At 47.8% G+C, this 14,632-nt stretch overlaps 5 protein-coding genes across 5 annotated transcripts; 2 read left to right on the plus strand and 3 right to left on the minus strand.

Moving 5' to 3' along the window:
- Positions 1 to 2,256: 2,256 nt before the first annotated feature.
- Positions 2,257 to 4,221, plus strand: FMAN_07524 (uncharacterized protein; the record flags this gene model as incomplete). The annotated part of the gene is made up of 4 exons (XM_041831157.1): positions 2,257 to 2,946; positions 3,035 to 3,375; positions 3,426 to 3,925; positions 3,980 to 4,221. 4 exons carry the CDS (start codon positions 2,257 to 2,259, stop codon positions 4,219 to 4,221), a joined length of 1,773 nt encoding a protein of 590 aa, XP_041681749.1.
- Positions 4,222 to 6,768: 2,547 nt separating this feature from the next.
- FMAN_07525 (uncharacterized protein) lies at positions 6,769 to 8,045 on the plus strand (the record flags this gene model as incomplete). The annotated part of the gene is made up of 2 exons (XM_041831158.1): positions 6,769 to 6,937; positions 6,994 to 8,045. The coding sequence occupies 2 exons, from the start codon at positions 6,769 to 6,771 to the stop codon at positions 8,043 to 8,045; spliced, it is 1,221 nt and encodes a 406-aa protein (XP_041681750.1).
- A 271-nt stretch (positions 8,046 to 8,316) lies between these two features.
- On the minus strand, positions 8,317 to 9,259 carry FMAN_07526 (uncharacterized protein; the record flags this gene model as incomplete). Its single annotated transcript, XM_041831159.1, has 2 exons — positions 8,317 to 8,781; positions 8,834 to 9,259. The coding sequence occupies 2 exons, from the start codon at positions 9,257 to 9,259 to the stop codon at positions 8,317 to 8,319; spliced, it is 891 nt and encodes a 296-aa protein (XP_041681751.1).
- A 1,192-nt stretch (positions 9,260 to 10,451) lies between these two features.
- Positions 10,452 to 11,236, minus strand: FMAN_07527 (uncharacterized protein; the record flags this gene model as incomplete). Its single annotated transcript, XM_041831160.1, has 2 exons — positions 10,452 to 11,023; positions 11,074 to 11,236. The coding sequence occupies 2 exons, from the start codon at positions 11,234 to 11,236 to the stop codon at positions 10,452 to 10,454; spliced, it is 735 nt and encodes a 244-aa protein (XP_041681752.1).
- A 780-nt stretch (positions 11,237 to 12,016) lies between these two features.
- Positions 12,017 to 13,790, minus strand: FMAN_16114 (uncharacterized protein; the record flags this gene model as incomplete). Its single annotated transcript, XM_041831161.1, has 3 exons — positions 12,017 to 12,461; positions 12,571 to 12,739; positions 12,794 to 13,790. 3 exons carry the CDS (start codon positions 13,788 to 13,790, stop codon positions 12,017 to 12,019), a joined length of 1,611 nt encoding a protein of 536 aa, XP_041681753.1.
- Positions 13,791 to 14,632: the final 842 nt, after the last annotated feature.

Genomic DNA, 14,632 nt, shown 5'->3' on the forward strand with positions numbered 1-14,632 from the left:
GGTGCTGAGAGAGGTCGATGTTACAAAGAGCTGATGGTGATGCTATTGTCTAGGCAGGGTTGTCTGACGAAAAGGTGATGTGTGGTGCTGATTGATGATATTTTGCAAGCGGCGAAGGATAGTGGAAGAAGGTTAGGGAAAGGAGCAGGATTTGAGAATGGACTGGTGACGGGAGAGGCGGCAAATAACTAAAGACCCGGTGGTGATCCCGTGGTGGACAAGACGTGGTCAGGGGTGGTGGGCTTTTGGGGCTTGCGTGGAGCGAGTCTTAGTAGTAGTGGGAGATTTATTAGGAGGAGCTGAGTTGCGATCACAGGCAGACAGACAGGTCGGTTTGTCATTCAGCCTGGTGCCGGGCCAAGATTGATTTCAGGGTGGTGATGATGGGTTTGCGGTGGTGAAAAGTGGAAATGAAAGTAATGGAACAGAGGGCAAAAGCCTTGTCTTGTAAGGTTGGGGTCTTGGTATTGTTGTCATTTTGGATTCTGGAGCTGGGGCCGAGGGCGGCGCACAAGTAGAGGAAAAATCGGTTGGGTTGGGTTGGTTTGATTTCCCGCGTTTCTTCACAGTCACTCAGTCAGAGCAGGAGCGAGAGCAAGTGGCAGTGGCAGACGAACAAACTTGGGGATTTCAGGCCCAGGTCCAGCCCGTCTCCTCTGTTACCAGATTGAGTTTAGTGCCACTTCTGCCGCATGGCAGGGGTACCGCTTCTTTCCAGCCAATCAAAGCCCCGGCATGTCCTTAATCTCTCTCAAAGCAGCGCCTCGAATTCTATTGTTATTCCACTCCTCCTAGGCGACTGAGCGAACTCAGCGACCGAAAGCTCGTTTCAATCGAGTTCTCACGGTCACTTCATCGCCTTCAGCCCCCGAATTGTCCCTGCAATCCATCAGCGATGATCACCACGTATTTTGATCGCCAAAGAGGCACGAATTTCATTGCCTCAACGTGTCAGTAGCCATTTGATCGCTAAATATGCACAAGACTCTTCACGGCTTCATATTGCGATGCTCTGTAATGGTCACCATGACCCTGATCAATATTCACATATATTGAGTAACCCATGAAACCGACAAGACTCACCTCAGCCAATTCGGAGAGCACTGTAACTTCCATCTGACACTTTTTATCCCCCTCATTCAGTCGCATTTGCGTGATAGCCCTCCCTTAGCCCGCGATGACGGTTCAATATCACTCAGCAAGCCCCTGCAATAATCAGGGTGGCGGAACTCTACGATTCAATTCACCTCCAGAATAACTTGGCATTGCTTTTTAACTGCCACTCGGATTTCTCTAGCCTGTCTAGGGAGGAAAAGAAAACTCAGGACCTCGATCCCAAATGATAGAAAGACAAAAAGACAAAGGTAACATAGCATAAATTTAGGACACCTTTTGCTGGGTTGATTTTGACCCCCTATCTTCAGGTCTGATCTTGTCTTGCTCCCTGAGGCCTTTGAATTCAAGTCTGATTCCAAGTGGTCAAGTCCCTTGAAATTTCATCTTGTGCAAATCATCATCGAATACCTCACGATCCTTGCAGACACGAATAACAGAAAATCCCGATTAATATTTACCTTTGAAGCTTTCGGTTTCTCTATTCAAACTTTCTCCCCCAAATGCCACATCGCGTGGTTACAATTAATTATCCACCTGTGATTGTAAAAACTTACTCCGGTGCAACCGAGATCCATTCGTAGTTTGGTGGTACCGAGCGAAGTATCCCGGCCGAGAAATTAACTTACCTGACCAAGACCCAGGCGTCGTCACGACTCCGCCAAACAAATCTTGTTTCCAATTCTGGCTTCCGTCATCCGTGATGCACCAGAGAGATTCCGCTGCGCATTGCCTCGATTCCCCGCAGCGATCAACATGAGGGACGGGCTGCACTCGGCAACAATATCAAGAATACCTGCTTCAGCGCATAACCACGCTATATTTGACTATCCATATGATTCATTCGGGGTATCTACAAAGAAAACTTAGCGTGACACTGCCTAAATTGCCCACTCACCACAGGAATGAAAGGCTTCCTTGGTCCGCGGTGAAACAACAAGTGTTGATCCATTCATTGTATGACCACCCGAGACGACTGAGACACCATGGCAAGCGTTGCTATCACGATAGTTGGAATGTGTTGCTCCCCTACAACCTAAAGCCCGTGACAAAAGGTATATCATGGCAACCTGTCAGCCAGCAATGGACTGCAGAGCATCGCACATTGTTTGTTCAATTCTTTTCCATCACCAAGTCGACACAATGATTCGATTATACATTCTTCTCTGGCTTCTACCATGTCTCTTCCTTACCACCCCATTCACCCATGCGGCCCTTCTCCCTCGTCTCAAAGCTTCGTTCAGACTGCCAGGCGTAGTCTTCAGCGAACCAGTGGCTCGATCTTTCAAGGTGGTGCCTTTCAAGGAGCTTCCTGGGGAATCACACCATGGTCATGGACTTCGCCAAACTCTCGGCCTTGTGAAGAGATTGGTTGAAGACCAGGGCGATATGGTTGAGGTTACCGAAGAAGCTCTTCAGGAACTTCTGGATCAGATAAACAAACTCCATGAGCAGGTGAACAGCATGATGCCATCTGGTGCCACGGACAAACAGCCTACTCAAGGGACAGGCACTTCGTCAGGAGGCCAGTCTGGCCAATCCGACCAATTACCTGCAGGTTCTTCTGATGAGTTTACAGGTAGCGAACAGTCTGATGAGCCTGTTCCCTCTGGCAAAGCCAGCGTTTCTATACCAGGCGTTGCTTCGGATCCATCAGAAGCTCCTGTGGTTTCGGACCCTTCTCTACGCTCCCCGTTGCTGTCGCAGGCAGACGCCGCCACGATTGTCGAGTCTCAGGCTCCTGGCGCTCCAGCTCAACTACATGCATCGCAGATAGATACTAGCAGGCAGGCAAAGACTGATCTGGTGCAGCCCGCGGCAAATCCTACCCAGGTGATAAACGGCGAATCTACTAACAGCGAGCCTGAAGCTGAAAGGCTGTCTGGCAACAGCGCTGCCGTGACACTGCCTGAGGGTGCAGGTGCTTCTGGAAAGGGGGACGTCGTGGAATCAGGTGGCCGTCCCAAGAATGCTGTTGCTCAACCGACTGGTGAAGTTCAGGCTTCGACGGGAGCACAACTCAGCACAGCACAAGATGTCAAACCAACAGAGGAAGGAAAGGCCAAAGATCCTCGTATCTCCTCTGCCAAGCAGGCTCTTGAGGCTAGCAGTACTGCGCCTGGGGGGGCATTTGTTGAGTATCCCGATGATGTTGTCCAGACGGTCACGACCAGTGTCAGCTTTGGTGGGCAGACTAGTACCTCAGCAACGAAGGAGACCCAGAGGCCATCTGGTGCCAAAGATGACGAGTGTGTTGACGAAGTAAGTAATCTACCCCTCATAAGTCGAAACCCTAACTGCACACCAGGTAGTAGGATCGAATCCGCGAGCGAGCCAGCACAAGATACCACGATAACTGTCGTCCTCGTACCTACTCCAGAAGCAAACCTTTCCAAGGCTTCTGCAACGGAATCCGGGACACAGATAACAGAAGACTCCCCTGCAACTGCCAAGGCTGAGGGAGCTGCTCCAGCTTTAGAGACAGAAGCCACCTCCACCCCGGACATCAACGCTGGAGACTCTCAGCAGCTTGCAGCACCAACCCTACTCTCAAATCCATCTGCTGTTCCTAGACCTGAGCCGACAGCGTTGAGCCTTAGAACTCTTGTTTTCACATCAGTCCTTACAAGGTCTTCAACCATCCTAGCAACTACTGTACGCACGGAGTTTGTTAATGCAAATCAACCCACTGCATCATTGAAAGCCCCCGGCCATGTTTTCAAAGAAGACGAAGATACAGACACGAATGCAGCGTTCAATAAGGGTGGAAAGCTTGCTTTGGAGGAGAGTGTCAATAAGGAAAGCACACCAGGTACAAACATCCATAACCAAGACGGATTGGAGAACTCCACTAATCATTTGATAGAAACTCTTAGAGGAACTCCTCTCGCGTTGGAGACAAAAGCCATTCTGACTACAACAACGACCACCATCAGTTTGAGCCATGTTGATGTCATGACAACCCCTGAGCCCAGCCAAGAGGCTCGGTCTATTTATTCACCTTCATCCCATGATGCTGGAGGCATCAACGAGACGTTCCATGCAACACCAAACAGTGGATTCAGAACAATCCCAAGGTCATCAGCTAGTCTGGCGGAGAGAGCATAGATGCAGATATGCATGATTTGCTCTGGAGTTAAATGCCTTAATGATGTTTGGGTTTGGATGTTTTAGAATGATCACTATGAATTTATGTTGGATTCCCCTTTTGGTACGCTTATCATATAAATGAGCATTAATTCCTATTTCACCCACAGTACTGTGCCGTTGAAAAAGCAATAGCATGTAACTATCCACAGTCCTGCGAATGCTACACTCTATCAAACTTTGAAACCGGGCAAAGTTGTATCCCAAGTCAAAGGCAAGCCGTAGTTGTGTGTAGACATGCTCGTCACGTAAGAATGCGGATCTAATGCTACGAAGAGTCATTAGGAGGAAATAGTGAGGGTATTGTTTGAAGAGGCGACTTAAATGATCTCGGACAAGACTAAAAACCAGTATGGACGGCATCGCGGGAGTTGAAACAGCCGACAAGAGAGCATGCCGAGCTCGACGGCCTTGAACCAGTAGCTAGAAATGGCTTTACGCTGTTACGACAGTGATCAACACCAAATATACAAGGTTCATAAACAGAATATCTAAACAGTCTGCAAGATCAAGCTCATAGTATCAGCTAATTTTGTTGATGCCATGGGGCATTACAACATCACAATATCTAAGTGCTCACTGCGGAGACGTTTGTGAGCATCCATCGAGATATTCAAGGAGTGACCAGAAGCGGCCTCCGGTGAAGTTCGTCACAGCAAGTCTTTTCAGATCAATTACCTCACTGGCACTGCCAATGCAAGTCTTAGATGTAAGTTTTCTAACAGGGTTCCCAGAGTTGATTGTGTCTAGCTGGCCGTTGTTGGAATCCGAATATATTACACCATGCTGTAGGGTCTCCATACGAGTCAGTACCGAAGAATGCATGCACAAGCTTAAGCTACTGGCATAATCTTGAGGGGGCTCTAACCTAAGTCGTTGATAATACTATCACGTATCAAGATTATCGCAAGGGATGCGATCGGGACTTTGAAGAGTAAAGGTGACGAGACATTTTAGCATTTCTCGATGTTCCATCGAGATTCTTTTGTTCTTCCTGAAAGCGTTTCTATTAACTGTATTAAGGGTCATTATTTGTACTATGGCTTCTTACTGATACTATGCATATTCCCAACTCCTCGCTGTCGTCCTACAACTCAGCGAGTAATGCTCGGTATCCGTAATTCTCACTCAGTAAGTATGGAAGCCTTGGCTAGGTAATTTATTCATGATCTAAAAACCGAAGGTTGATGTGGGTTCGATCAATATTGTAGAGGAATTTGATATCTTGTGGAATCATTCTAGTCGTCAAGAAGGAAACCACTATAATATATCAAGGTTCCTCTCCTGACAGTATTGAATATCCACCGATTTTAGGAAGCAGAAATGACCTCACAACATCAGAGTATTTGCCGTGAGCCCACTGAAACAAAGAGTGTGCTCCTGTATTCATCTAGCAGGCGGTGAAGAGTCGTCTTATGACTAGGACATCGATATAGTGTGTATGCAATGCGAGCTCGATATAGAACCCGGAGATGTAATCCAGATACTCAACGAATAGTTGCATAGTGAAGGTATAGGCCATACTTGATAAGCTGCTCGTCGATGTGGGAAGAATATCAGCTCCTGTACCGTTGCGACACAATGTAGATATGTACTTCATCTATCTTAAGCATATCGATTTACTCATGGAATATATAAGCAAGGCATTGTTGGCCGTCCTTATTTGTACCAGACCAATGTATAATAGCGTTATTGTCGTTATATGGCGGGTTTTGTCCACAATGGGTGTTTGATTCTTTGTCAGATGCGCAGCAGAAACTCGCTCGTACATCTGTATTAGTCTGTCCTGTTTACAAAAGATCTTCCTGGTGAGATTTGGAATGCACCTAAGATGCAGGGATTGTATAGACCAAAAATCATATGCATACATAGATGCTTCTTATTCATCGTACCTACTCAACTACAGACACAGCTGATACCGCTTACAACGTACCTTAATCCTCGCAATTATCCGCCATCATGTGATTCCCATGTTTCAAGTCCCCATTCTCGACAGGTCTGGATACTGAGTAATATGTATAATACATCAAATTTAATTCTCCGGTGAACATGTCAGCCTGAAGCGACCATTGCGGGTTTTATACCACGTTGGGCAATGTCATGTAAGCACTTGTGGCTTCAGCCCCATTGTAACGGTTCTCTGCCACGTTGTGGTCGACCATTTCCTTAACAGCTCCAGAAATGAATGAGAAATTGGAAATGAACCTGAAGTACATTGAACAGCAGACCAATGATAGCCATGCATCCGATATGGTAGGGCAGATCGCAAACGCGGAGGCCCTGTCACTCTCCGTCGCCCGTCGCCCGTCGCCCAGGCGAGTCTTACATGCATAGACCTCTCTTGAGTCTTGGCTCCCATCACATTCTTTTTCTTTGTTCAACTGCGCTCATCGAATTCCGACTTCTGGTTAACCCAGCTGTGAGATAGAATACGCTTCATAGAAGATGCGACGATGAACACTACGCTTTGTTGAATCTCCCGTCAGTCTTCCTTCTGCTGCTCTCATCATGAAGCTTCTCAGTTGTCTCGTCTTTGTCCCTCTTACCGTTGCGCACAACTCACGGCAGTATGAGGCACTCCAAGCGGCTCCTGGCGACTTGATGCCACGCTTCTTTATCGATCGCTCATTTCCTTTGGCAAAACGCGCAGGAGACTGTGGTTCGGATCATCACAACTGTAGGTTCATCCGGATGCTATAATGCTCTCGGACACCAAACTCATTTATGCCACAGGTCTAGAGATTGGATTTCCAGATGATTGTTGCGACAACGACTCTTATTGCTACGTCAACCGAAAAGGCGACCCGAAATGCTGCCCTTTAGGCTCCAACTGCTCCAGCGATTCGCCGTGTAGTTCGAATGCTTATTTCTGTACCCGCACCGTCACAAGAAGTGGAACTGCCACTGCGCAAGAGGGCTGCTGTGATCGCAAGTGCCCCAGGACGAGTCTTTACCTTTGCCCAAGTAGCCTTGGTGGAAACTGCTGCGGCTACAACTCTGAGTGTCGGGAGGGTGGCGATTGCGCCTCTACGAGACCGGCTTCGAGAACCGACCTCCTGTCGCCCATTCCTTCAGGATGTACCACCTCGCAGCATAAATGCTCCGATGGTGCAGGCTGCTGTGACAATGATCAAGAGTGCACCCAGGTCAGTGGTGAGGGATATTGCGCTCAAGCTACACCAACAGAAAGCGGTGTCACAATTGTCGATGACGAAGACGACGGCGGCGGCGGCGGCCTGTCAGACGGTGCAAAGGCTGGGATTGGCATCGGTGTCGTCGTGGGAGCGAGTATCATTGTTGGCGGGCTGACTTGGATGTGTCTGCGCAAGCGACGCCAGCGCACTGCATCAAGGCCATCAGCATCTGGCGAAGGAGAGGGCAGTGCGCCCCCTAGAGATGCCATGACAGATATATCCGGGAGCCATGCCCGGTCAGGCTTGACCCAGGATTACTTTGGACCAGACCCAGCAGCAGGACCATATACAGAACAAGCAAGCTCACGGGTCACCTCACCTGGAAGAACTGCTGCTGTGCCCATGCATGCACAATCCCCTGGAGATATCGCCGCACCCGTGGAGATCGACTCAGCGGATAGGGACGGCAGCGATCTTTTGTCACCCATGTCCAGCCCGAGTATATACCAGACACCCCTTTCTGAAACAATAGACGGCCGGTTCGAACTATACGGTAACGACTCAGCCATAACACCAGACCGTCCTTTGTCAATCGTTCCCACCCCTCCACAGAGTGTAGCGGGGGATGTTGTACTAAAGCAAAAGCAATAATTCAAAGGAGAAATACGTTCCGTTCTATTCGTTTCTGTTACTTATAAACGCCCAGTCAGACCATTCGTGCAAAGGGATGATCCAAATATTCAGCAGTCCCAGCGCGACAAACAAGCGATTATGTGCACCGAAGTTATCCCTCAGAACTCCGCGCCAAAAGAAAAAGTAAAGTATAGAGGTACCACCTAATAGTCCTTACAACGCCGTCAAATGAGATGTACTGGAAATATGAAAACAGTCTAAACCACAATTTCAGTCTTTGGGCCAGCGTTTAGCAGACGACGCCGCCGAAAGGTGCGCAGTTTTGAAGATCTTTGACAAGATCCTCTACGCTGCTCAGATGCTGGCTAAGCAGCTCCTGCTTCTCCTCCGTGGTGAGATAGATGTCACCTTCAGGATCAGAACTTGAACGCTTGCGACGTGAGTCAGCATTGAAGGCACCAGCGAGTTTACTAGGACTTCGTTGAAGCATAGCGGGGACACTATCGCGCTGATCGGCTCGGGGGATCGAAGGAATCTCAGGCATGAGGTAGAAGTAGAGGAACTCAACGAGCTTCAGCTTGACCTCACGGGCGGTGGATCGCGACTTGAAAAGAGAGGTGACAGTGAGAAGACCGTCAAGGCTCTCAAAGGTACGGGTGTTGATTGGGGTCTCGATAAGAGCAGTGACGAGTGTGAGGAGAGTCGCAGATTGGATCGCGGGGCAGTTGAAGGGCTCGAGAAGGTCAAGGAGGAGCTACATGATGTTAGTTTTGTGGTATTTAGCGGCTTAGTCGTTGTGTACATACGTTCATATTCTGTTCTCGGGAAAAGAGAGACTTGCTGGGAGGATGTAGCAACAAGACTCCTTGTATGAGGTCAAGGGCACTCAGAATCAATAGATCGTTTCCACCATCACCACCCTTAGCCATGAGTCGATCGAGAGTGCTGATAAGGCGCATCGCAACATTCCATTCGAATCCCTCTTGCAGCTTGAAAAACTCTCGAAATGCCGGGTCGCGGGAGAGCTGGGAAAGATCCTTTTGAGAAGGTGTTGATCCTTCACTCCCATCATCGTCGGCATCCCGGTTTCGATGTGCACGGTCGTTTCGAGAGTTTGCTTTAGAGAGACAGATCTGAGCTAGAAGGCCTTCGACCTGGCGAAGGCCCTTACGGACTTTTGGTCCGTCATACGAGGAAAGGTTGTCGAAGGCGAGAGACAGAAGAGACTCCATCGTGTATCTGTGCGCGGGGGAAACAGTAATGAACGTTACGTCGGAGACTGTAAAGATGGAAAGGCTGAAGAATATCGACTTAATGCGATTGCGGCTGGTACTTTGTAAAAGAGTGTTTAAGAAAACATTTAATGAAGGGGACAGGAAGAATAGAAGAAATGGAAACTGAGTATCGCAGTCACACCGCCGAGAGTCACCGAGCCCGAGCAATAGTGTAAAGAAGTAGAAAGATGGATGATCGTCGTCAGGTTGCTGTCACCAAACAATCCATGGAGTGGAGCTATCGGCACAGCAACGACCTAGGGAATTCCAAGATTTAAGGGTCGCCAGCTGACAAGCGGGCTGGCATGGTCCGGGGTTACAGGGGCCTACAGGGGATATGCAGCTTGGATCACGCTAGAGTGGGCTGTCAACTGTCATCTGCGCCGTTGGTGAAGGGAATGTCTCAGTAGGTCCAAACAGAATCTTGTTTGTGAGGGATTGAGATGGAAGCTTGGAATAGGATCGGGGCTATAGGTGCGAATATAACAATGGTTGATCCAAGACATGGAATGCCAGAACGCTTGGTAGGTACCTAGGCAGAGACCTGTGGACTTGTTTTACGCAGCAACGGTACTCTACTAGAGGTGAGTAGGTAGGTCTTCGGCAGTTAAGCCGTGAGGACACAACCATAAGGCCCCACCCAAAGCATTTAGTAGTGGAGGTTAGTAGGTTCATGGTTACCTTAGTATTTATCATTGATCAGATTCCATGGCTCACCGATATTGCACGTTCGATAATTCTCACTTCATCATGTCACCTGCTTCGCTTCTCGTCTAGAAGGTAATTATAGGTATTGGTTAGGTTACCAAGGGCCTTCGAAACTGTCTCGACCCAATATCTACTCTCGGCCGATAAACTTAATATACTCTCCCAGCTGGTTCCTGGTTAAATTTTGTTCTCAGTACTATTACTGTAGGAACGTTGGCTTCTTGCGAATTCTTGTTTGAACACGTGAAGAATTTCAATACTGCACTTAGCAGCTACATTCTCCATCTCCAAGTTGCAGTCATCAAAATCACCACTTCAATGATTAAAGGATACTTGTCTCTGATCGAATAGCCTCGCATCATATCCGAGAACTAATGAATGGATGGATGGCAGGAATTATACTAGGAGCGTCAACACAATTCGGCATAAAATCGCCATCGCCCTACTTAAACTCCTCAGACTGACGCAAGATTACCTGCACAGCTTCATCCACACCAGACGCTATCACAGTCGGCTGAAGCCCCAGTGAACACCCCAGTGTATCAGTCCAGCCTTTTCCTTCACGGTCGATCCATGCACTCTTGAATCCAAAGGCTACAGCACCAGTGACATCGAATGGGTTTGAGCTTACCAGCCAAACCCTATCAAGCTGAGACTCCATCCCCGCTGTCTCAGCCATAAACTCATACGTACGAGGATGCGGCTTGAACACCCTGAGAGGGTCGATGCTGACGACTTTCTCGTGGGGAAATATGTTGCTCACTCTTGACAAAGTTGGGCATGTATCGAGTGACGATGTCATCATGGCCTTGGTTCCGTTTGAGAAGATGTAGGGATCGATAGATGCATGTTCTGCCAGTTTCAAAAGCGCTCTATCCACATCTGGGAATGTGTCGAGGCCGTTATATGCATCCATGATACGCTCTTCCTGCTTGGGAGTGAGCTCGACACCAATCTCTTTCGTAGCTTGCCGAAATGACCATCTCGTCAAGTCACTAAATGTGCGATAAGTGCCTCCATATATCATCAGTGATGGCTTTGATTTTTGACCTGTCTCAACCTACCCATGCTGGTCACGCGCCATGTTGATTCAAGCTGATATCGCCTTGCTAGAGCGGCAATTGACTGAGCTTTATCTTGCCCGTATAATTCTGCCAACTCTCCTGCTATCGAACCGGTGGAGAGAATAGTACCGTAGAGGTCGAATGCAATTACTGTCCGTCCCATAGTGACGACTTGAAGTTAGAAAGATGGAGTGTTTACAATGCAGATGGTCGAAGATCGACACAAAGAAGTTCCGAGCTTAAGAGGGGATGGATGCTCACATAATCACCATTGACTACCTTACATACTTAGGTAGCTTCATGCATTTCATGCACAGTTTTGTGAAAGGACGGCAAATGCATGTTCCGATACTTGGTATACTAAAAAGGATGATACAAACAGCCGAAGGAGTTTTCTTTCTTACACTGTGATCTCATTATTCAAATACCTAAGATTGATTTAGATTCGGAGTATTGTTCTGTGCCTGCCTCTAAATTGTCCTAAAAGTTATCTATCGACGTCGATCAAAAGGTTACTTTTTTTTTTAGATGGAATTGTCAGTCGTGTGTATTGACCAGTAGAATTCTTATGCCCTACTAGGCCCTTGAGCTTGAAACCATATTATACGTAATGATATCTTTATATCTTTCTCGGCGAAGTAACTTGAGCCGTATAGCATGGATAACATAAAGTTACCGATTAAAGCACCTCCTCCTAGGGAATTTTCTTTTTTAGGTGCTCGGGGAAATGTTAAGTTGTAAGTGTAGATTAGTAGTGATTATACGAAGTGCAAGTCTTGTCCAGGCAACGTCCAATGATGTTAGGAAACTCGGATGTAAATATTCTTCAGGCGCCTCAAAACTCTGGAAAAAAGCGTTGAGGTGACATTATCGATGACCAATGGCATGTCTAAGATGACAGTTCAGAAGCATATCGAGTATTGTGCTAAACTGACCTCTAGTATCATGCGGCGGCCACTGTGGTATCCGAGCTACTCACCCTATCTGAATGAGACAAAACACTGTTCCTCCGACCAGTGGCATTGTTGTCGGCCTGTTCCTCATCCTTCTCCCTAGCTTCGCTCTTCTCTTCTGTCGGCACAAACTTACTTCTGATTCTAATCTGCTTCCCGTACCGGTAGAACAGAAATGGGATAACGGCTAGGACTGTAGCAACTCCTCCGATTAGACTTCCACCACCACCAACTCCCAATGTATCGAACATTTGGGTTGTGAACAAGGGGGCAGCAGCGCCGCATGCTGATCGAGCAATGGTATTTGCTGCAATAGCAGATGCCGCGTACATGAGATAGACATCAACGAGATACGTCAGGAAAGCCACAAAGATCAACATCAGAGATGTAGCTAGGAAAGTTCCCGCCAGCGTCGGTACGATCCAATGGATAGAGCTACAGGGACCTATGTCAGTATACATACATATCTAAGAGGAAGAATTCAAGCCCGAGAGCGTGTGGTGACTTGAGATATGGGGAGGACTGTGGTATCTCAGTTACTTACTTATATTCAGCCGTCCATGCAAACCAGAACATGGTCACGGCAAATCCAACACCTCCAATCATTGCCAATGGCAGTCTGTCTTCGGGCTCCATCTGTTTGTCCCCATTCTCAATCTTTTTCTTTCTAATTCGCGTATCGATCAAAACTATGCCACCACCGATGAACGCACCTACGAGTACGTTAGTGTAATTACGGTGAAGTCGTATCAATGAAAAGTACTCACCAATAACAGTCCCAATCAAGGGCAGCTCTCCGACACCAGGGTTCCAGCCACGTCGTTGCTGAAACACTATTGGATAGATGCTAAAAAGCATGTATAACAACGTGTAGACTACCGACATGTATACTGCGCAGAGAAAGGATATGGTGTCAAAGAGGATAATCCACGGTCTGGTCAAGGCGATACGGTACACAGTTTTCAGTGTACGATCGCCCTCTTCAGAACGAGCTTTGACATTCTCATAACCAGGAACTTTTGCCTTTCGTATTCTTCGAGCCTTCTTAAGGAGAATTGTAGGAGCATGTGTCTCGGGAATAGTCAACATGACGAGAGCTGTTGCACCACCAAGCCAGAGAAGGACATAGAAACTCCAACGCCAGTCCTTCTTCAGCTCGAGGAACCCGGCAATAACAGGCCCTAATGCTGGCCCAACCCAAACCATGGCAGAAAATCCCGCCATGGCATTGCCGCGCTCGATCGGGGTCCACAGGTCTGCGAGTACGCCAGGTGCATTGCTGAGAGGTGCAGAGACAAACGTTCCAGTGAGGAAACGGCCGACAAGGAGGGCGCCAAAGTTAGGTGCCCAGGCACACAGAAAGTTAAAGATTAGATATAGCGTAAAGGTGATGTAGAAGATCCATCTTCTTCCGTAGAGCTCACTAAGTGGTGCGAAGATGAGCGGTCCAGCACAGTAACCCAGTAGAAACAGGGTAATGGTCAAGCCTGCTACCAACTCGGATACATGGAAGTGTTCTGAGATAGACGGGAAGCATCCACTAGGCGAGCTCGATGCAAAAGTAGCATTCAGTACGAGCAACACAGCTGAGAACGTGACGGACCAGCGCCGAACAGTAGACCAATTCTGTGGATTTTGAATGTCGCCTGGTGCAAAGTCGACGTAGCCATCCTCGTTTAAGTACGGTGGGTTTTCTTCTTCCAGTTGCTTAGTTCGATAGGGCTTGTTATTCGCCGATGAGAATATTCGATGTATAGGGGCCATGGCTGTTGGCAATGATACATGGCATGGGGATATTTGGCCATGGTGAGAGAACCAAGACTCATATTTATATATTGAACACACAGCGTCACTATGTCATGTCTGATATCGACTAGTGAGGTCTCTTGAAGTCAATGACACTGCTATGGTTCTAGTGTCGATTCCACAGACTCGGAAATAAAATAGAAATCAGATCTAAGTCCGTTCTCTGATCTTCATGCCGCATCACCACTTTCGCTCCACCACTGTCGTCATACCTTGGGAGGTCTTATTACACTATAGGCTGCGACACCTGAACAACGGCAATTAATTCCCGCTCATCAACGTTGAGAACTACTAACGTTGATCGAGAGGATGGCTCGGCTCTCGCGTTTTCGGATCCCCGTTGCCGTATGACAAATGTTTCGGCCGATTGTGAACGGACATTGTTATCACCGTGGTCAACGTCAGGCACTGAGACTCGGGGTGGTGAAGTGACTGGACAATATTGTGGTACGATGATGTTTTACTTCTATTAACGTTACCGGCTGTCCTCGTAGACTCTTAGTGCTTTCATTACTGCCAAGACATCATACAATACATGGTATTGATTGAAGTATTAACAAATGCTTTGTGACTTGCATAAGGTGACTGTTGCCGAGATATGGGACTTAGGTTTGTTGGAGTATTTAGACGCTTGGTCAGATATACGATTAGAATGGATATTCACAGAGCGAGACACTTCACCGGATAGACTGACTAGAAGAGTACTGCCTTAAGGATGAACATGGTCCAACTTATCGAATTTGCGCATCGAAAGAGTAGTCCCGGGTAGGCGCATCAAAAGCTCCTCGGTCCAGATTTGA

This window comes from Fusarium mangiferae, assembly GCF_900044065.1.
Source record: "Fusarium mangiferae strain MRC7560 genome assembly, contig: FMAN_scaffold005, whole genome shotgun sequence".
Lineage (NCBI taxonomy): Eukaryota > Fungi > Ascomycota > Sordariomycetes > Hypocreales > Nectriaceae > Fusarium > Fusarium mangiferae.